This window comes from Girardinichthys multiradiatus, chromosome 9 (genome assembly GCF_021462225.1).
Source record: "Girardinichthys multiradiatus isolate DD_20200921_A chromosome 9, DD_fGirMul_XY1, whole genome shotgun sequence".
Lineage (NCBI taxonomy): Eukaryota > Metazoa > Chordata > Actinopteri > Cyprinodontiformes > Goodeidae > Girardinichthys > Girardinichthys multiradiatus.
The window spans coordinates 26,228,597-26,250,106 of NC_061802.1; the positions used below are offsets into that span (position 1 = coordinate 26,228,597).

Here is a 21,510-nt window from a genome sequence, read left to right on the forward strand (position 1 = left end):
CAGATACAATCCTGTTGGGCACTGTAGTAGTGTTTAAAAAAGAAAATCAAAAATGTTTCTAGGAATAAATGTACAATGTTGAATCATGTGTTAAATATAGAATAGCTTAGATAAATCATATAAAAGTAGGCATACGTCTCCCAGTGAAAACCTGCATCACTCCCACTCCTAACTTTTCCTCTGATTAAGTATCTTGAAAATATACCGGAAATAACAGTGCAAACATTGATCTTTGATTTGAACAAATAGGAGCTTTCTTAAATGAAAAAAAAAAACAAAGTTTAAAAAATATATTTTTATTTAAGAGGAGAATACCCAAAGTGGCTTGAAAGTGACTGCAGTTTTAATGGGCCTATTTTTGTTTAGTTTTGCAGCATTTTATGAGAGAAACAGAAAATGTTTGTTTATTTCATTTCCATTTTTGTCACTTGGTTGTTCTCTCTGACTTGGAACTCTCCAACAGAAACACGCATTAAAATACAATGAGCAAAAGTGTGAATACACAAATGTTAAATACACATTTGTTTATACTGTGTTTTTCCTTTGTAGAAAGAGCTAATTTAGTTAGAACACATGAGGAGAGTAATGACCAGGTTTTGGCTACAAGCATGTCAGGTATCTCCAGTCAGTTGTTCTATTTCTGAACCTAACTTCTCAGTCTTGTGGCAGCAGGAAGTCCTATTACCAGAACAGTTGATGTCAACCTGCTCCCATGATAGTAGCTAATCACAGTAACCCTGCATTACTGAGCTGGATTTCACACCACATGACAATTTTACAGAATATTTACCTTCCATAGCTGAACCGTCATGTGTAAATAATGATCTTTCAGTCAAATCCACAAATCTGAGCGCTTGAATTTTGCTATATTTTGTAACACTAAAACAAATTACAGTGTATTTTGATGGGATTTTATGTGACAGACCAATATAAAGTTGCACATAATTAGGATTTGAATGCAAGAGGATACTCGTTTTTTTTAAACATTTGCTAATAAAATCTGAAAAGTGTGGGGTGCATTTATTGTATATTCAGCCTGCCCCAGTCAATACTATGCAGAACCACCAACCACTGCAATGTCAGCTGCAAGTCTTTTGGGTTTTGTCTCTACCAGCTTTGGACATCTAGACATAGAACTTTTTTTTTTCCATGTATTAAATGAAAAATTAATGAAAATGATTGATAAGAAGCACTTAGGTCCTGGGTTTACTTCGGGCCGGGGGTCTTTCTGCATGGAGTTTGCATGCTCTCTCCATGCATGCGTGACTATTAGGCAAATTGGTCTCTCTAAATTGCCCTTAAGTGTGAATGATGGATCGGAGACCTGTCCAGGGTGTACCCTGCCTCTTGCCCGTAGACTGCTGGAGATAGGCACCAGCTTCCCCGCGACCCACTATGGAAGAAGCGGTATAGAAAATGACTGACTGACTGAATGATTGATAACAAAAATAAAAGGAAAGTTGGACTGAAAACTGTTTGGATTTGGAATGTTTAGATGGCATAGCCAAAGGCCACTCTAAACAAATAAGTTTTTTGTCTTGATTTAAAGCAACTTAGGGTTTCAGTGCTTTTATAGTTTTCTGGGAGTTTATTCCAGATTAGTTGAGCATAAGAACTAAAAGCTTCTTCTTCATGTTTGGTTCTGGGTATGCAGAGTGGATTTGAGCCAGAAGACCTGAGTGGTCTGGGTGGTTGATACACTGACAACAAGTCTGTAATGTATTTTTAGTCTATTCTCTGAGTAACAGGGAGCCAGTGTAGGGACTTTAGAACTGGGGTGATGTGCTCCACTTTCTTAGTTTTAGTGAGGACGCGGCCAGCAGCGATCTGGATCAACTGCAGCTTACTGATCATGTCACATTTTTTTATTTTAATTTGGACAAAGTTTTCAAAACCATGTACTCTTCTAGTTTCACTTCACTATTAAGTGTTGCTTTTTGTTGGCCTATCACATAAAATAGCAATAACATTTTTAGCTGTAATAGTGGGAAGGTTCAAAGGGTGTGCATACATTTGCAAGGCACTGTATACACACAATACACAACGTACAGTAGTCTAGAAGACACTAGAGCTGTTATTAATTATATCTTATTATTTAGTTTTTTGCAAATTACCATATAACAGAATTGGGCCTTTTGTTGCATTTTTCTTGAAAAAAAAAAACCCATCACCTTTTCAGCCTGATGAACTGTATTTTTAACATCTAATTATTGTCACCTCTCAGACGAAAGCAGTACATATTGTTCCAGAAACATGGTGTAACATGCATACTATTACAAAGAACAAAATGCAGAAGTTACATTTATTTTTAACAACTGGCTGGTTCTGAAATAATGTAAATCGAGCATAATGCACTTTTTACCTGAAATATCTTTTTCGTTATAATTCATGAAGAGTTGGTTGGTGTCCCCTCAGTAGAAGATGTCAGATTTGATACTTTTCCATCTGTTCTATTTTTATTTCCTGTAATGTGTTAGAGCTCTAATGAGTCGGAGGCCACACGCCATTGATCACTGCCTTCGTCATACTGCCATCAACAAACTCCTCATCAGTGCCGGTGTTTTGGTTCACTCTCTCTCTCCTGTGGTTCAGTTCCTTTTCTCCTTCCTTTCTTTTCCATCACCACTGGTTTTCTTTCCCAGTTAAATGAAGTGGTGCTAGCTGTTAGATTTTATTCTGCTTCCACCCTCCTAGTCATGCCATAAAAGGATGCCTGTGCAAAAGGATTATGTTGTTTAGCTATCTAGTTTCATATTATACGCAGCATGCAGAGGCTTTTAAGAGCCTTGTTGTTTCATTTGTAAGATGAACATTATGTCTTAGTACATTTGTCTTATGGGTATGAGATCTGAAAAAGACCAAAATCATCATTTTGTTAATACGGGTCCATATACTTTATTAGTTATGTTGTCTGGGCACTTTTCAGTTTTGAACCTAATTTTACCAAAGTTTTAATTCTTTACAAATTACTAACAAACAGATATCCACAGCGTGCCAAGTTATTTATTACATCACTCTGGTTATTTTTCCTAATTTGTTTAACCAATTTCTCCATCAAAATATGAATGTAAGTCATACTGGATGAAGCTAACTTGCTGTATTTGTGTAGTAAAACAGCAAAAAACAATGCTGAATGATAAAACATACTTTTCATCTTTTTAATGTTTTATCAGATGCATTGAGGCATGCTTGACATTTGTAAACCCTTGAGAATTTCTTTATTTCCTATATTAGATTCAGATGTTCACGTTTCTGCTATTTTAAACAACTAAATGAATGTAACAAAAAGGATTGGGCATTCAGGTTGTTGTTTTAATACACAGTCACTTTTATTTTAACATTTACAGCAGCTTGCTAAATATTAACACCACTAGCTTTATCCATTCATCCATCTATCCATTCATCTATCTATCTATCTATCTATCTATCTATCTATCTATCTATCTATCTATCTATCTATCTATCTATCTATCTATCTATCTATCCATCCCTGTTTATACGCTGCGTTGGGGCTGGTACCAATCTCCAGCGGTCATTAAGCAAGAGGCAGAGTACACCCTAGTCAGGTTGCCACACCATCACAGGACAGCACAAAGAAACACAGGACAAAGAACCATGCACACACACACACACACACACACACACACACTCATACCATCTTTCTAGAGTAATCAATGAACTTAGAGTCATGTTTTAGACTGTGGGAGGAAATCAAGAGTACTTGAAGAGAACCTACATACATACGGTGAGAACATGCAAACTCCATGCAGAAAGACCCTAAGCTGAGATTTGAACCCAGGACCGTCTTGCTGCTAAACAATAGTGTGGTAGATAGACACACAGTAGTGCATAATTGTAAAATAGAATGATAAAGTTTTGAGCTTTTCAACTTTAAAAAAAAGGTTAAAAGTGTGGCAAGCATTTGTATACATACCTCCTGAGTCAATAGCAGGCTACAAGTCTTTGTCGATATGTCTCTACCACCTTTTTAGAAGGTGAGTGTCTGTAAATATACATTTTCAAGCCTTGCCACATTCTCAAGTAGATTTGGGTTAAGGCTTTGACTGGGCCATTCTAAGGCATTAATACAGTCATATTCAATAAATTGGAATTGGCATCCCGATGTGACTCTTTTGTCAGATTAAAAGCCCCTTTTGAAAAATTACAACTTTTAAGCAGGTGTTACACATACTTTTCATTGAGCCCACATTTCTTTATTAAGATACTCCCGGAGCCTTTATTGGTCTGAGGTACTATTCTAATCTTAAATGTTGCATTTTCATTAGCTGTAAGTGGAAATAAAATGTGTTAGTGAAATAAATGAAATATTTCAATAAAATTTGAATTTATTGAATGATTCTGTATTCTTTCAATTAAACCATTCTATTGTAGTTTGCTTGTAGTTTAGGGTCATTTTCCTGCTGGAAAGTGAACCTCTGCCCCAGCCTGAAGATTTTTACAGCCTCTAGCATGTTTTCTGCTAGGACTGTCGTATATTTAGCTCCCTATACATCGTTCCATCAATTCTGTCCAGCATTCCTGTATGTAAACAAATACATTTCCATAGCATAATGTCACCACCACCATGTGTTTGTTTTCCTCCACACATAGCGCTTTGCATGTGGGCTAAAAATTCAGTTCTGGTGTCACCTGACCAGAGCACCTTTTCCACATTTATGCTGTGTACCATACATGGTTTGTGGCAAATTGAAAACATATTTCTTACAGTGTTCTTTCAGAAATGGATTCCTTATTGCCACTTTTCTTTACCTCCTGAGCTGTGCATTTCTGCAACTCCAGAGTAACCATGGGTCTCTTAGATTCTTATTTCCTCGCCCTGGCCTGTCGGTTTAAGTGGACAACTGTCTTGGTAGGTTTGCAGTGGTATCATTTTTCCATTTCCATTTCTGCATGATGTTTGTGCAAGGCAACAGGTTGCCAATCTGTCACAGGGCAACACAAAAACACACACGACAACCAACACACAACGCTCACACCTGAACACACTTTAGAATAACCTATTGACCTAATAGTCGTTAGGTTAATTGTCTTAGTTTAATTGCACTGGAGAACATAAAAATGCCATGCAGAAGGACCCCAGGCCTGGTTTTGAACCTAAGACCATCTTGCTGCAATGCACAGTGCTATTACTTGCAGCCGCTTAAGAAAATGTTTTATTACCTAAACCTGCTTTAAAATTCTCCATAAATGTCTTCATGGCCTGTTTGCGGTCTTCCTCGGTCCCCATCAAGCTGTTTGTGCTAATTTTATTTAACAAACCTCTGAGCTCTTCACAGGTCAGCTACATTTAGACTGAAATAAAATTAGACACAGGTGGACTTTATTTCTGAATTAGGTGACTTCTGTAAGCAACTGATTGCACAGGATTTTTAGAGGCATCCAAATAAGGGGGGATATTATGAATGCACACAGCACTTTTTAGAAGCAATCAAAAATATGAAAGTCAAGGGGTGGCAATAACAAGAACTTTTGCACTTCTGGCAGAGAACAATGGGCAGAAGAGCACTTAAACAGAACAGCTCAAAGGTGGATGAAATGAGGCTGATTGCAGTGGACCAGATGGGCGTGGCAGAAACGGAGCAGACAAGCATTAATCATGATAGTCATTTCCTTTAGACAAAAAAGCTTTCATGTACACACACATAATAATTTCCAGTTTCATTTAACCAAATTTGTTTGTTTTTGCTTTGTGGGAAGAAACCAGAAACCTTTTATATAGACTAGTGAACAATAATATTAGCAATGCTGACATGTTTTCAGAACTTTAACTCGTCTCCCTTTGTGGTCTTGATTTTACAGTGTGGTTGTTAAACCTTTTCCACATGAATTCGCCTTGGCAGCTTTTCTCGGGAATCTCCCTGATCTATCTATCCATTTGTATATCAGGTTAATCCTGTTAAGAGTCACATGGATGGGAGTCAGGATAGACCCACTTTATAAAGTCAGTTTTAACTCACCAACAAAGCCATACATTTAGATCAAGTGGTTTTTATTTATACAGCTGCAGTTTACATCAGATAAACATTCTTTACTTTAGAAAATACAAGTATTTATTTTAATTTTCATTTAAGCAACTATTTGGTTAGAGGATAAACCCTCCTAATATACCAGACTCAGTGAGAGTTGTTTGTCTACCCAGACTAGGAGGGATGGCCAGAGACAATAAAACTTCAATCTAGAAAATGAACAGAACAGCAACAAACAGGAGAGATTAGCCATTCTGGTAGCACCTAACAAGGAACATGCTGCTGCAAAGATAGAGACAGATAAGTGCAGAAATTCAGAGGAAAAGGAGTGAGAAGCATGTGCAATAAAGAAACCGTAATTCATGCAGGCTGTAAGAGAGAATCATGGGGATTCACTGGCAGCCTCACTAGTTTAAATGATAAAAATGTTCAGCATGAAACAACTAGAATTACCTAGAAGCCTCACCAAAAAACATTAATTTAAATTAGTTTTAGAAAGAGTGTTTTGATGAAATGAAACAAAGTAAAATAAATACAGACACTGAAAATTTTGTTAGAAGCCCTGGTAATTATGTGTAAAAAGCTTTAAAATAAACGTCTTTTTATTGCAACAACCTAATCTCACACTGAACACTGAAACCATGGCAAACATAGATATGTCGAGTTTGCTAAAGTTTATTGGGACTTTAACTGGAGTTGTGCGCATTGGTCAGATAAGAGTAAGATTGGGTGTTGCTAGAGCAAACACTTCAGGTAGGTCTGGTGAAGAAAGACAGCTCACCTCTTGTCCACTGTTAAGTATGGTGGGAGATTTGTGATGCTGTGAGTTGGATTTACTTACAAAGCCCTGGGAACCTTGCTGGCGTTAATGGCATCATGACCTGTTTGAAATACAGGAGATTTTAAATAGAAATGTGCCAGAAAGCCGAAAGTGGTTCATCACTGGGTCTTTCAACAGCAACGATGATCCAAAATCTACAACTAAATCTACTCAGGTTCATTAGAGTAAAAATAATTTTTTTCCATACTCTTCTTAGTCCCAAGACTAAAAACCTAATGGCCTAGCCAAAGACACGTGAGCTCATGAGTAGACAGAAGACTTTGGACAATCTAGTGACATTTTGCAGAGAGGATGCATGCTCTGCATGCCTAAATCTTGTAAATTGTTAAAGAAGACTTGGTGCTGTTCTGCCAGCACTATTATTTCTTATGGTGACATTTTCTACACCTAACTAAATGTACTCAAATTATAACATTGGTTTAACTAAATGTTTCCATTTGAGATTATGCTATTGGAATAACAGAGCAATATATTATAAGGCTTTTTGCACATCTTAATGGGAGTACCTATGATTGTGGCCACTCTGCAGTGGACCTTATAGCTCTGCATACCACAAGTGAACCTAACTTCTTTAAGAAAAGGACTTACTCCATCATAAACCATTTATAGTTGAATAAATTATTAATAATCAACTCACAATAGATTTTGATCCCACTAAATGCACATTCTAGATAATGTCTAACCTCAGACCATTTTCAGTAGATTTGTTAAATAATGATTTCATTCTGCAGCTTTTAGTGTCTATAATGGAAGCTTAGGACACACAGGAAGAAGGTTTTTGATACAGATGCATTTTTAATCAGTTTATGGTTGCTTTTGGCCTTTGCATTAGATTTATTTGCAGCAACTTTGTAAAAAGAGGGCTATAAGGTTACACCAAATCATCTTTAACAACCTTTTTGTCTTTTTTAAACAACTATTCCTTCTACTGAAGAAACACCATATTCAAAAAGGATTCTAGCATGACCATTTTCAGCCAGCACACAGCAGTAGCTCACTATGACTCGAAACACAGGCTTTGAAGCCTGTAATTAGCCAAAGATGCTTGCTGCTGTCCTCCTCAGTGGCTTTTTGTCGCTAGATGTTCCACAACAGGTGTTTACTCCCTCCACCTCCCCACCCACCTCAGACCTGATGCGTGACCAGCATTAAGCTGTCTGTCCTGAGGCGTGACCACGCAGGCTCAACAAACGAATATTGCGTGACACCCATTTATATGGCAGCTGACAAGCCATCAGTAAAACGCATAAATAGCTATATTTAATATTTAAAACGGACTAGATGTTCTGCAAAAATCATTAAAGTCTACATCCTGCTCGATTGACGTTAGGGTCAATAATAAATAATCTGCTGAAATATGGAGGCAAAATTCACCTTTCTGTGTTTATTACATGGTGAATCTGTGCTGAGAAGGCTGCATAGGTTGTACAGAGGTTAGGTGAGGTGTGTTGATCCTGTCGCAGTTGTGTCCTTTCCTCCCGCTCTCACACACTGCGGGGAAACAGGACACGCTCCCTTTATTGTCCTCCCGCAGACAAAACAGATTGAGGCTTTCCTTTCCTTTCCTTTCCTTTTTTTTTTTTTTTTTTTTTTTGTTTTCTCTCCTCTTTGCTGACAAATTGATCTTGTTTCCCCGCGTTTTTTTTCTGGGGAAAAATGTTGTGGAAAATACTTGAGTTCCTTTTCCCGTCGTGCTCTGTGGTAGGATGGTGATCAGGTTGTCAACAGAGCAGAGGAGAGAGGAGAGATGCGCTCTCAGTTAGTCAGTGCAGTGTTTCTGGTTTATTTAATAAATCCACGGATCAGGCTGCTTCTCCTGCTGTTTGGGGATGTGACCTGTTGCAGATGTTGTTTTGAAGACTTTAGAGGTCGGTTGGAGCGAAATGAATCTGTGGCAACAGCTTCATTTTAAACGGTGGATTGCTAAATGAAGAGGAGTTGACTTACTTTTTTGGATTTGTGTGACCTTAAAATAGGACGATCGTTTTCTGAGGTTTAGCTGTTCAACTTTAAGGTTAATAAGCATTATGTTTTCACAAATAACCTGAAACTAAACAGGATCTCTTCACCAAGCAGCTGGCACTCTGATCGCGACACCGCGCCCTGCTTTGTGGAAGACTATAGCCCAATAACCCGCTTTCCTTCTCCTCTTCTTAACCCCGTCTTCCCGACAGAATGGCCCGCTTTGGAGACGATGTCCCGGGCTTGTTAAGCTCCGGGGATGGAGGTTCGGAGCGCAACCGGAACCGCGATGGAGCGGCCGTGTCCACAGGTGGGATCTCCCCGGCGTTCAAGCAGACCAAAGCGCAGCGCGCCCGCACCATGGCCCTGTACAACCCCATCCCGGTCAGGGAGAACTGCCTCACCGTCAACAGGTCGCTCTTCATCTTCGGAGAGGACAACGTGGTCAGGAAGTACGCCAAGAAAATCACCGAGTGGCCATATCCTTTTTTTATGCTGCAGAGGTTGTTGCACACTAAACCAGTGTTTTCACAGTGTCTAAATGGAACCAATTAAAGGTAGGTCAACTGTCACCAACACACATTGAGCAACAAAGTCTGTTTCCGCAGTTTGTGCAAACCCAACATGTTTGCAACAATCGTCTCACTACTTTTACGATGCTGCAAAGTTTCACCTTTAAGAACGATGTGGTCCTTTATCTAACAGGGGCGTTGCTAGACATGAAACCGTACTGTGGCACCAGATCAATATATAAACAAAAGATTTGTTTCCTAAAGTAACCTCCTCTAACCTTCACAGCATGGCATATAGAAAATTAGTCTGTGATTTGTTTTTTTGTTATTTTTTCACTTTGTCATTGAAGTTGTGCATCTTGCAAATCTTCTCAGCCCTAAAAGTAACATTTATTAATCAATGGTCTGAAAACATCAATTTATACCTAAAGGTAAACTGAAGAAAATAGTGTATCAGTGAAAGCAAAGTCTGATCTTGCTTTAAATGTGTCCCACAATTCACAGAGTTCTTACCGTTTTTTAAGAAAGGCCTTGTGAACAAAAAGTTAAGGTTGCTTGAGAATGTCTGGCTCGTTCTGGCCCAACTTCCACACTCATGGCCTGTAGTTGAAGGACATAGGAAGATTCAGCATTGCAGACAGCACACATAGACCACAAGTGTCTAATTTAGCTTCTCTGTGTAAACATTAGTTTCATTCAAAAGACTGATAACTAAAGAATTTTCAAGTTTGATCCAGTTTAATAATACATCTGGAGTAAAGAAAGTGAGAAACTTTTCCTGAATAATAGAAGTGCCATTTGCTACACCTGTTTTGACGCTGAAAAATTTGTGCCAAAGCAAAGCAACATAAAGGAAGAACTCTGCTATTTGTGGCTTTAAACCCTTTCTGTTAACATTATGTCATAAAGAGCTGGTGTTTCCACCACATTCATTTGCTGATGCACAGTAGATGAACCAGAGTAAACTAGAATCTTGATAATTGTGCTAATTAGTCATTAATGAAGCAAATGAAAGCAGAACTGTTTTTAATAACCAATTAATAAAGGTATATTAGTTTAACGCTCTCTGGAACAGAAGTCAGCTCAGAGCACTTTACAGACAGCCAACATAAATCTAATGATAGGTGAAGTGAATAACACTGATCGTCCATTCATCATGGCACTTGTTAGTGGGTTGGATATACTGTATCAGGCAGCAAATAAACATTTTGTTCTCAAAATCAATGTGCTGGAAGAAGGAAATAGGGGCAAGCATGAGGATTTGAATAAGTTTACCAAGGGCCAAATTGTGATGGCTGTATGGCTGGATCAGAGCATATCCAAAACCGCAGCTATTGTGGGGTGTTTCTGGTCTACAGTAATCGGTATCTTTCAAAAGTGGAAGAAGCAGTAATGAAATGCAACAGGGGCTTTGGTGCATGTAGAAAGTGAAGACTGACCCATGTGTACTGATCCAAGCTGCAGCTCATACAGCTCAAAAAGTTAATGCTGATTAAATATTAGAAAGAAGCAGTGCATCGCATTAATGTGCAGGGGGATGCACAGCTGCATACCTGATTGTCCATACTGGTCATAATTTTGTGGCTGTTCAGTGTACCATCCATTACAATAGAAATAATTTTAGGACAGTTTAATTCATCCAGATTTGAATTCACTAGTTCATACACAATTTGATTATTTCTGCACATTTGTTTTTAATCAATAAAGTTTAAAAAACATTTCAAAACTCAACATACCCGTTTTACATTACACATTCATTAATTTCCTGTTCTTAATATGAACCGATTAGTTGCTTAATTTACAAAAGAACTTTACCATTTTGCTCCACCTGTTGCAGTGTTTGTGCCATTGCTGCTGCTGCGCAGCTCACCAGGTGTCCAGGCCAGGTGTGGCCTGTTCACAGACTATTGTTCTACTCCATTCAGCAGCTTCCTGGCTGACTGACCGCTCCAGTGCTGAGCTCTAAAATACAGCTAATAGAAAAAGCTGACTGCTGCTAATTGTTTTTTCTGTATTTAAATCTTTAGTCTGGGAACTGTGTGTCCATCACAACAGATATTTTCCAATGCACCCCTTGTCAATTTATTAACCAAACTGTACCTGTTGGCACATTTTATTTCCCCGTCCAAATCAAAATCAAACACTGTTGGTGCTGTTATGATCAGAAGGAAATCAGCCAGCCTGAATAACCTCCAGGTTAATGTGCTCTGTGAAGGGAGTGTCTTATTACGTAGAATGAGCTCCACTGGATCTGATTAACAGACGTTAAACGGAGTTATATGAAATAATGTCTGATTGCCATGCCGTATGGTATTACAGCTAGTCATAACTCACCAGTTCATATTATATTGTTTGATAATAAGGTTTTGAGGAGAGTGATGCTGAGCTCTGATCAAAAAGTGAGAAGATTAAACAATAGCAAATGCACAGATGAGCTCATGCTGTATATTTAAGCTTAACTGAACATGTGAACAGACTGATATGAATATATAAATACATTTATAAAAAAAGTCTTTAGGGAAAAAATTGTTTTCATTATTTATTATTTTATTATTATTCATTATTTTAATATTGAAAGCCTTATTAGCCTTGAAAAATGCGAGTGCAAAAGTAATGTTTTCAGCAGGGATAACAGGGAATACTTTACATTTAAGCAAATGTGCTTATTTGCTCCTTGTAGTGTTGGATGCTCACTGAAAACATCACTATGGCGTCTGTTTAATATGTAACTAGAGCCAAGAGGAAAGTTGAGCAAAGAAGAGGGAAAGAAGTGGCCAGAATCCCTGCATGACTAAAATGTTTCACTCACTAGCTGATGTAAAAGGTGACCAGTTAACATGTTTCAGTAAATGTCTTCTTTTTAATCCTCCCAAATTCTAGATTTCCAGTTTTTTGTTTTTTTTGTAGGATAATTTCTAAGCCAGGTGCAGTGACTTCCAGGCATTGGCGTCATTGTTATGTTGCCAGGCAAGCAGAAGGCGTTTACATTAACCGCGCTGATACAGTTCCGCTTAGACATTTACACCATTGCCATGAATTTCATATTAATCTGGGACTTTTAATGATATATTTAAAACACTCATCTTCCAGGGTGAAATGATAATGCATGATACAACTGCAAGGATTTTGTAAAGTTAGAATTTGATGTACAAGTCAGAATTTATTGTGGAGTTTCTCTAATACAAACTGAGTCAGAATTATGCACACAGGCTTAAATATATACATGCACCCCCTCTGATTTAATGTCTATTACAACTTGTACCTCAGCCACATGCTTTATGTAGCTACCAACAAGCTTTTGACATCATCTTGGTTGGATATTTGATAGCTCCTCTTCTCAGAATTAGTCAAGTTCATTTTAATTGGTTTGTTTCATAGCTCCTGGCGTTCAAGAACTGTCCACAACTTGTATTAGAATTGTGATGGGGGGCTTTAGGAAACGTATGCCAGAAACTTAATGCTAAGCCTTTCAAACCCAGTTTGTATTTGATCCTCCTCTTGTTGGAACCTCCAGTTGTGTCCAAGTTTTAACTGTCTGACTCAAATTGTCACACTTAAAGAAAAGGAAAAGTGTTAGAATGGTCATAAACAACCAGGCCACCTTCAGTCATGACTTACATTTGCTGCTAGCTACATGAGCAAGCCAAATGCCTTCTGAGGAAATATTTTATGGTTAAACAGGAAAAATGTTGAGATTTCTGGTCACAATGAGAGTAAGTTTTTTAGTAGGACATGCTGTCAAGCATGTACAGGTCCTTCTCAAAATATTAGCATATTGTGATAAAGTTAATTATTTTCCATAATGTCATGATGAAAATTTAACATTCATATATTTTAGATTCATTGCACACTAACTGAAATATTTCAGGTCTTTTATTGTCTTAATACGGATGATTGTGGCATACAGCTCATGAAAACCCAAAATTCCTATCTCACAAAATTAGCATATTTCATCCGACCAATAAAAGAAAAGTGTTTTTAATACAAAAAACATCAACCTTCAAATAATCATGTACAGTTATGCACTCAATACTTGGTCGGGAATCCTTTTGCAGAAATGACTGCTTCAATGCGGCGTGGCATGGAGGCAATCAGCCTGTGGCACTGCTGAGGTCTTATGGAGGCCCAGGATGCTTCGATAGCGGCCTTTAGCTCATCCAGAGTGTTGGGTCTTGAGTCTCTCAACGTTCTCTTCACAATATCCCACAGATTCTCTATGGGGTTCAGGTCAGGAGAGTTGGCAGGCCAATTGAGCACAGTGATACCATGGTCAGTAAACCATTTACCAGTGGTTTTGGCACTGTGAGCAGGTGCCAGGTTGTGCTGAAAGATGAAATCTTCATCTCCATAAAGCTTTTCAGCAGATGGAAGCATGAAGTGCTCCAAAATCTCCTGATAGCTAGCTGCATTGACCCTGCCCTTGATAAAACACAGTGGACCAACACCAGCAGCTGACACGGCACCCCAGACCATCACTGACTGTGGGTACTTGACACTGGACTTCTGGCATTTCCTTCTCCCCAGTCTTCCTCCAGACTCTGGCACCTTGATTTCCGAATGACATGCAGAATTTGCTTTCATCTGAAAAAAGTACTTTGGACCACTGAGCAACAGTCCAGTGCTGCTTCTCTGTAGCCCAGGTCAGGCGCTTCTGCCGCTGTTTCTGGTTCAAAAGTGGCTTGACCTGGGGAATGCGGCACCTGTAGCCCATTTCCTGCACACGCCTGTGCACGGTGGCTCTGGATGTTTCTACTCCAGACTCAGTCCACTGCTTCCGCAGGTCCCCCAAGGTCTGGAATCGGCCCTTCTCCACAATGTTCCTCAGGGTCTGGTCACCTCTTCTCGTTGTGCAGCGTTTTCTGCCACACTTTTTCCTTCCCACAGACTTCCCACTGAGGTGCCTTGATACAGCACTCTGGGAACAGCCTATTCGTTCAGAAATGTCTTTCTGTGTCTTACCCTCTTGCTTGAGGGTGTCAATAGTGGCCTTCTGGACAGCAGTCAGGTCGGCAGTCTTACCCATGATTGGGGTTTTGAGTGATGAACCAGGCTGGGAGTTTTAAAGGCCTCGGGAATCTTTTGCAGGTGTTTAGAGTTAACTCGTTGATTCAGATGATTAGGTTCATAGCTCGTTTAGAGACCCTTTTAATGATATGCTAATTTTGTGAGATAGGAATTTTGGGTTTTCATGAGCTGTATGCCAAAATCATCCGTATTAAGACAATAAAAGACCTGAAATATTTCAGTTAGTGTGCAATGAATCTAAAATATATGAATGTTAAATTTTCATCATGACATTATGGAAAATAATTAACTTTATCACAATATGCTAATATTTTGAGAAGGACCTGTAGGTGGTATAATCAAGCTGTTGGTCTGTTTTGCCCTCAAAGGTAGGCCTACTGGTGGGTTATCTTTCAAATTATTTTGTCTCACCTCAAATCAACAGCTAGAGGGAGGAAACATGGGCATAATTGGCTGTTCCAACATAATAAAGCTAGTTTTGGAAAGGATAAACCAAACTATCTTCTGGAATGGCTCCAACCTCAACATTATTAAAATTTTGTGGGCTATGCTTAAAACACAGACCCTTACTAGGGAACCAACCTGTATAAATGAACTCAATCATTACTGATAGTAAAAGTACTCAGACAGAATTATAGACAGACCTTGTTGATGGGTACAAAAATGGGTTACGTATGTAGTTCATATGTGGATAAGAAAAAATCCACAATAAATTCAAACTTGTGTACTGGTGTTCTTAGCTTACTTTTAAATTGAACATTGAACAATTTATTTTTATCAAATAGTCCTGAACCAGTGTGATGTTCTAAAGGAATGATACCCTTGAGCAGCAATACCACAGTTTTCACATAATTACACTAGTAAAACAAACGGGAAGTAAATTTTAAAATTTACAAAATCTATTGATTAAAATATATAAAAAAGCAACTGAATAAAATACATTTGTAATTCTGAAATAATTTCCCATATTGGAATAGAATCGATTCTTTATTGTCTCAATTGGGAAATTGCTCAGTCAGTGAACACTTGACATATACTATTTACCTTATAAACAAAAATAAAACACACCATCTCCAACTAAATATACCTTTACACAAGTGAGGAGGTGGAATTAACACCAACACCATCCTCTGCAGCTCATTGCTTCTATGCATACTACTTAGTAATGCACAAATGTGTGGACTGTGTAGTTATGCCTTCTACCTGACGGTAACAGATTAAAAGCAGAAAATAATGGATGTATCTGATGTGCAAGAACCTTTTCTGGTTTGTTGGGAGATCTCTGCTTGTGGTGTATTAACTTCTTTAAAATGTTGCCTGGCAGGTAACTGACCTTTGTCACTATTTGGTGGTTTTGTGCTTCTGTTATACCAACAAACCAGCACAGAAGCCTTTCCGGAGCCTTTTCTGAATGAGCTCTACTGGTTCCACTTTAACCTTTTTTTATAGAACCTCCCTAAGATACATGGGCTCAGTAACAGATTGTAAGGGCTGCCCATTGAGCGTTGTCAGACTGGATGTTTTTGTCTTAAATCAATTGACTCTCTTTAAATTTTGAGGTCTTTAACAGGATATTTCTCCCATATTCCAGGATATTGGTACAGTGTTATATTATTTTAATGAAAATTCACAAGTTATTCAGACTTTGATACACAGAAAATGATACACAGATAATGGTAGTGACAGGTTTCTGTCATGGAGTGACATTTTGGACTTTGGGGGTTCTTGTGAGGGTTTATTCTGTAATTTAGATTCTCCTTATGGCTCTTTGTTTATTTCTTAGGTTGTTGTTTCTATGTTCTCCTCTAGTTTCTTTGTTTACTTTAGTTCATAGTTATTCTAGTTCTTTATTTCCTCCTCTGATTTATTCTCTTACTTAGTTTGTGTTTTCTGTTGTTTATTTAGTCCTTTCACTCTTCCTCAGCCTTTGTATTTGTTTAACCTGTTCCTGCTGCTTTCCTGCCTTCTTGTTGCACCTGTTTTCAGTTCCGTTGATTATCTGCCTTTGTTATTCTCACAGCATATTAGTTGGTTTTGTGTCTTTGTTGAGTGCTGGTTCCTTCTGTTATTACCCCATTCCCTACCACGTCTATGTTTTGTTTATGCTTCGCTTTGTATACTATGTTTTGACTATGCTATGCCTTGCCATTAGTACCTACAGTGTTTTTGTTACGTTTTTTGCCTTGAAGAATAAATTATGATGCGGCTACCGAGCTCTTGTGTGCATTTTGGTCCGACCCAAGATCCTTCCAAGACAGTTTCGTTGTCCGATGAGCTAACCCCTCCCTCCAACCTCCCTATTTCTAAGGGGATTGCTCAATCCAGCTCTCCATCCAACGGGTCCGGACTTCCCTAAACTTGGAAGGTCTTACTAAGCAAGTTTACTGGAAAATCTGTTTAAGCTGGTGTTGGGAAATGACATGCCTAACCTCTAACAGCCTGCATCCAAAAGTCTCGCCCTTCTTCAACTGGTGGTCTGGACGACCAAGTAGCCCACAGCAGTCATCCACTCCTCGACAGTCACTTCTGTTCACGGCTGCTCATTCCCTATTTTACAACTTGCAATTGGTATATGGTATATTGGTATCTGAAACTTAGAGCAATCAGTTGTTCACTGACCAAGTTCACTTCAGTTGTCTTGGTAAAAATGCAACAGATGAAATTCTGATCCTCAATTTTGAATTGCAGCTCTTCTCAGGGCACACAGGTTGATCCTCTTTATAATGCAGAATTTGTCAGCGGGGCTGCATCTCTGGTCTTCTTACTCCCGCTCCTGTGCTGGTGCCATGATTTTTGCCTGTTTTTCGACCTTCACGACTCCCGCTCCCATCCTGGTGCCAAGACTTTTGCCTGTTTTTCGAACTTCAGACTGATGAAAAACAGCATGCACCTGGCTTCTCGTTTCTCGCGCCCATGCTTGTTATGACTTGAGCTTGCTCGTTGACCTTCCATCCATGCCCAGTTCCCGTGAAGCTGGCTCTCCTCTGCCCCTCCCGTCTTAATGTTATGACTCTGCCGCCTCTGGCTCCCAGGCTATGGTGCCCTCCTTATCTGCTCAGCCTCAAGCTTTCTAACACAGTATTTATCTGCTTCTTGTTCTCACACCAGTTACAGCTAAAAAAAAACATCACTTCATTTTTATTCATACATCACTATTGATTAACATTACCCCTCTTCATTACATTTAATAATTGTAGAAAAATAGAAAACCATCATACATTTTTCTTTGATCATACTTGTAGTTTTCTACTTCTGAAAAAGATAAGACAGTTAAAACTTCTGAAAAAGATAAGACTGTCAAAGTTAATGTGTGACTCCATGCAGGCCTCTTCAGTCCTCAGTTCCAGAGTGCGAAGATATACTAATTTTACTGTTTCATGACATCTTATCCATGTAATATGATCATTATTTATTTGATACTCTAAAGATTAGGCTCTCATTTCATCATATGTGATTGTTGTTACACTCAATCATAGTGATACACTTCTGCAAAAGAAAGAAGAATTAAAACATACACCAAATGGGCCCCCCAGACTTCATAGCTTTAAAATGTGAACATTTACTGCTGTATATGTCATTGATCCAATTATGAGGGTTTAATTAATTTCTGCATGGATACATGGAAGGATCTCACCTCATTTTGACACAGGAAAAACTGTTTGTTGAGTAGTTTCTGCTTTGGAGTAGGCAGCTAAAACACCACAGATCCAGCTTGCTGCTGTAAAAGATGTGTTTTTATTTTTCATTGATGCACACAGCTGTTAAGACACCGAGCCTAACTGAATGAGACCACTTCAATAAATATTTTTATTGCTCAAAATAGTATTTCTTGATTTTTTATTTATTTTTATTGTAAGTATTTGTGTCTTTATAGCATCACACTATAAAGAGTAGTGGGTGTTCATCTTATTGCCAAGCCATAACCTTACGTTTTTTTGGAACCTGAAAATGTTACAAATGGCTCATATCTTTTTCTTTACGGAGAAGAATGTTCAGGGGTTTATTTCTCATTTGGCTATTTACATAGCTGACTGACAGCCCCTATAACAGGTGGGGAATGGGGGTCATCCCTATATAATAATTAGTGATTTTCAGGCTGTAACCTTATAAAAATCTGAATACATTAAAACCAGAAACTGGCAGATACCTACTTTTTGCCAGGGTATCTTATTAGATAGATATTTGTTATACATGAGAGCCATGAAAATCAAAAACAAACACTGATACTTACAGGTCCTTCTCAAAATATTAGCATATTGTGATAAAATTCATTATTTTCCATAATGTCATGATGAAAATTTAACATTCATATATTTTAGATTCATTGCACACTAACTGAAATATTTCAGGTCTTTTATTGTCTTAATACGGATGATTTTGGCATACAGCTCATGAAAACCCAAAATTCCTATCTCACAAAATTAGCATATCATTAAAAGGGTCTCTAAACGAGCTATGAACCTAATCATCTGAATCAACGAGTTAACTCTAAACACCTGCAAAAGATTCCTGAGGCCTTTAAAACTCCCAGCCCGGTTCATCACTCAAAACCCCAATCATGGGTAAGACTGCCGACCTGACTGCTGTCCAGAAGGCCACTATTGACACCCTCAAGCAAGAGGGTAAGACACAGAAAGAAATTTCTGAATGAATAGGCTGTTCCCAGAGTGCTGTATCAAGGCACCTCAGTGGGAAGTCTGTGGGAAGGAAAAAGTGTGGCAGAAAACGCTGCACAACGTGAAGAAGTGACCGGACCCTGAGGAAGATTTTGGAGAAGGGCCGATTCCAGACCTTGGGGGACCTGCGGAAGCAGTGGACTGAGTCTGGAGTAGAAACATCCAGAGCCACCGTGCACAGGCGTGTGCAGGAAATGGGCTACAGGTGCCGCATTCCCCAGACCTGGGCTACAGAGAAGCAGCACTGGACAGTTGCTCAGTGGTCCAAAGTACTTTTTTCGGATGAAAGCAAATTCTGCATGTCATTCGGAAATCAAGGTGCCAGAGTCTGGAGGAAGACTGGGGAGAAGGAAATGCCAATATGCCAGAAGTCCAGTGTCAAGTACCCACAGTCAGTGATGGTCCGGGGTGCCGTGTCAGCTGCTGGTGTTGGTCCACTGTGTTTTATCAAGGGCAGGGTCAATGCAGCTAGCTATCAGGAGATTTTGGAGCACTTCATGCTTCCATCTGCTGAAAAGCTTTTTGGAGATGAAGATTTCATTTTTCAACACGACCTGGCACCTGCTCACAGTGCCAAAACCACTGGTAAATGGTTTACTGACCATGGTATCACTGTGCTCAATTGGCCTGCCAACTCTCCTGACCTGAACCCCATAGAGAATCTGTGGGATATTGTGAAGAGAACGTTGAGAGACTCAAGACCCAACACTCTGGATGAGCTAATGCCGCTATTGAAGCATCCTGGGGCTCCATAAGACCTCAGCAGTGCCACAGGCTGATTGCCTCCAGGCCACGCCGCACTGAAGCAGTCATTTCTGCAAAAGGATTCCCGACCAAGTATTGAGTGCATAACTGTACATGATTATTTGAAGGTTGACGTTTTTTGTATTAAAAACACCTTTCTTTTATTGGTCGGATGAAATATGCTAATTTTGTGAGATAGGAATTTTGGGTTTTCATGAGCTGTATGCCAAAATCATCCGTATTAAGACAATAAAAGACCTGAAATATTTCAGTTAGTGTGCAATGAATCTAAAATATATGAATGTTAAATTTTCATCATGACATTATGGAAAATAATTAACTTTATCACAATATGCTAATATTTTGAGAAGGACCTGCATATGGGCTAATGGTAGAGTGGTTTTCACACACACTCTCTTATAATCTCTTATCTCTGCAGGATATCTGGTAAAGGTCAGCCTTGTGTTTGCAGCACAACTTATCGCTGTCACTGAACCATGAGAGCCTCTTTTTTTTCTCTGAGTGCTCAATTAACAGAGTATGATCAATTCAAGAAACATCCAGAGACCTCTGCCGTTGGTTGAGTAGTGTGAACAAGCTTACATGATCTCATATGTTTTTAGTTGTATTCAAGTACACTGTTTCACTGACAACATCAGTGGCGGCTCACCGGAGCAAGGCTTCATTTGTTCATACATGACTCTGATTGCAAGCTTGGCTGCCGGAGGGTGTAGTTATGAAGGCTGATGGAGCTTTGGCAAGGAAGAGCCAGGGCTTAATGAAGCACTCAGCCTCAGGTTAGACTCGCAGGCCTGCTGAGGACTGGCAGCTGCTCCTCTTGTCTGATCCCCACTGGGATCCCCTGCAGTGGGAAATTTCCCATTGAGAAGGTGTACCTCTAAATAATTTATTGTTGGATTTAATAGTTTGTTTCATCATTAGTGCAAACAGAAATTATGTGAGACCTGTTAGCAGATGTGAAGGTTTAAGTTTAAAACGGTTCAGAAAGGTGCCCATATTGGTCTTCGGTTATATTTTCAGGATGTCGTTCTAATGCTGAGATCCATTAGGGATTAAAACCACACAGATTAGTAATTTAATTAAGATTGCATTAGGTTACAAAGTCCATACATATTTCTCTAGAGTCTGCTTTAAGTTGAGAAGGATCATTAATTTCTCCCTAACTACATTGCATCCTTGCATGAAAAATAAAAATGGACAATTAGAAGGGGAAATGATCCTTGCGGACCCGGTGTTTTTAGTATCCTAAACTAATTTCTCTTTAAATGACAATGTTTTTTTCTATACAGATTTCCTGCTTTTCCACATATTAAAGATTTAAAACTTGTCAAATGAAGTGAGATCTTCCGTGTTATTCATGCAACAATTATTAAATGCTCACAGTTAAAAACATTTTGAAAAGTAAATGACTATATCTGTCATAGTGTTAATGACCGACTTGACCCACATGCAGAAAAACACAACTAAACAGAGAAGCGTTTAGTAAGAAGTTTTATTTGCAGGACCAGGTACTGGAAACTGAGGATGCTGGGCGACTGCAAGAGAAAAGCGAACGCAGGTAAGACACCACCAAAGAAACCTTAACAATGTGCTCTATGTGAGAGCTTACGTCCGGTTGAGTTAGGTCCGCCAGGGAGAGGTTATGATCCTGGAGGGGCTGTGAGCAACACTGCAACGTTGGAGCAAGGTAGTCCTGAGAGGTTCGGAGGAGGGTGGACAGGGTTCGCCTGGAGCTATGAAGC

At 39.0% G+C, this 21,510-nt stretch overlaps 1 protein-coding gene across 1 annotated transcript in view; it reads left to right on the forward strand.

Moving 5' to 3' along the window:
• Positions 1–21,510, forward strand: part of LOC124873256 (voltage-dependent R-type calcium channel subunit alpha-1E) — a 187,815-nt gene that overhangs the window by 46,078 nt on the left and 120,227 nt on the right. Inside the window, exon 3 of the mRNA XM_047373777.1 lies at positions 9,003–9,269. Within this exon, the coding sequence (XP_047229733.1) occupies positions 9,003–9,269 (267 nt within the window). The remainder of the gene's footprint in view (positions 1–9,002; positions 9,270–21,510) is intronic.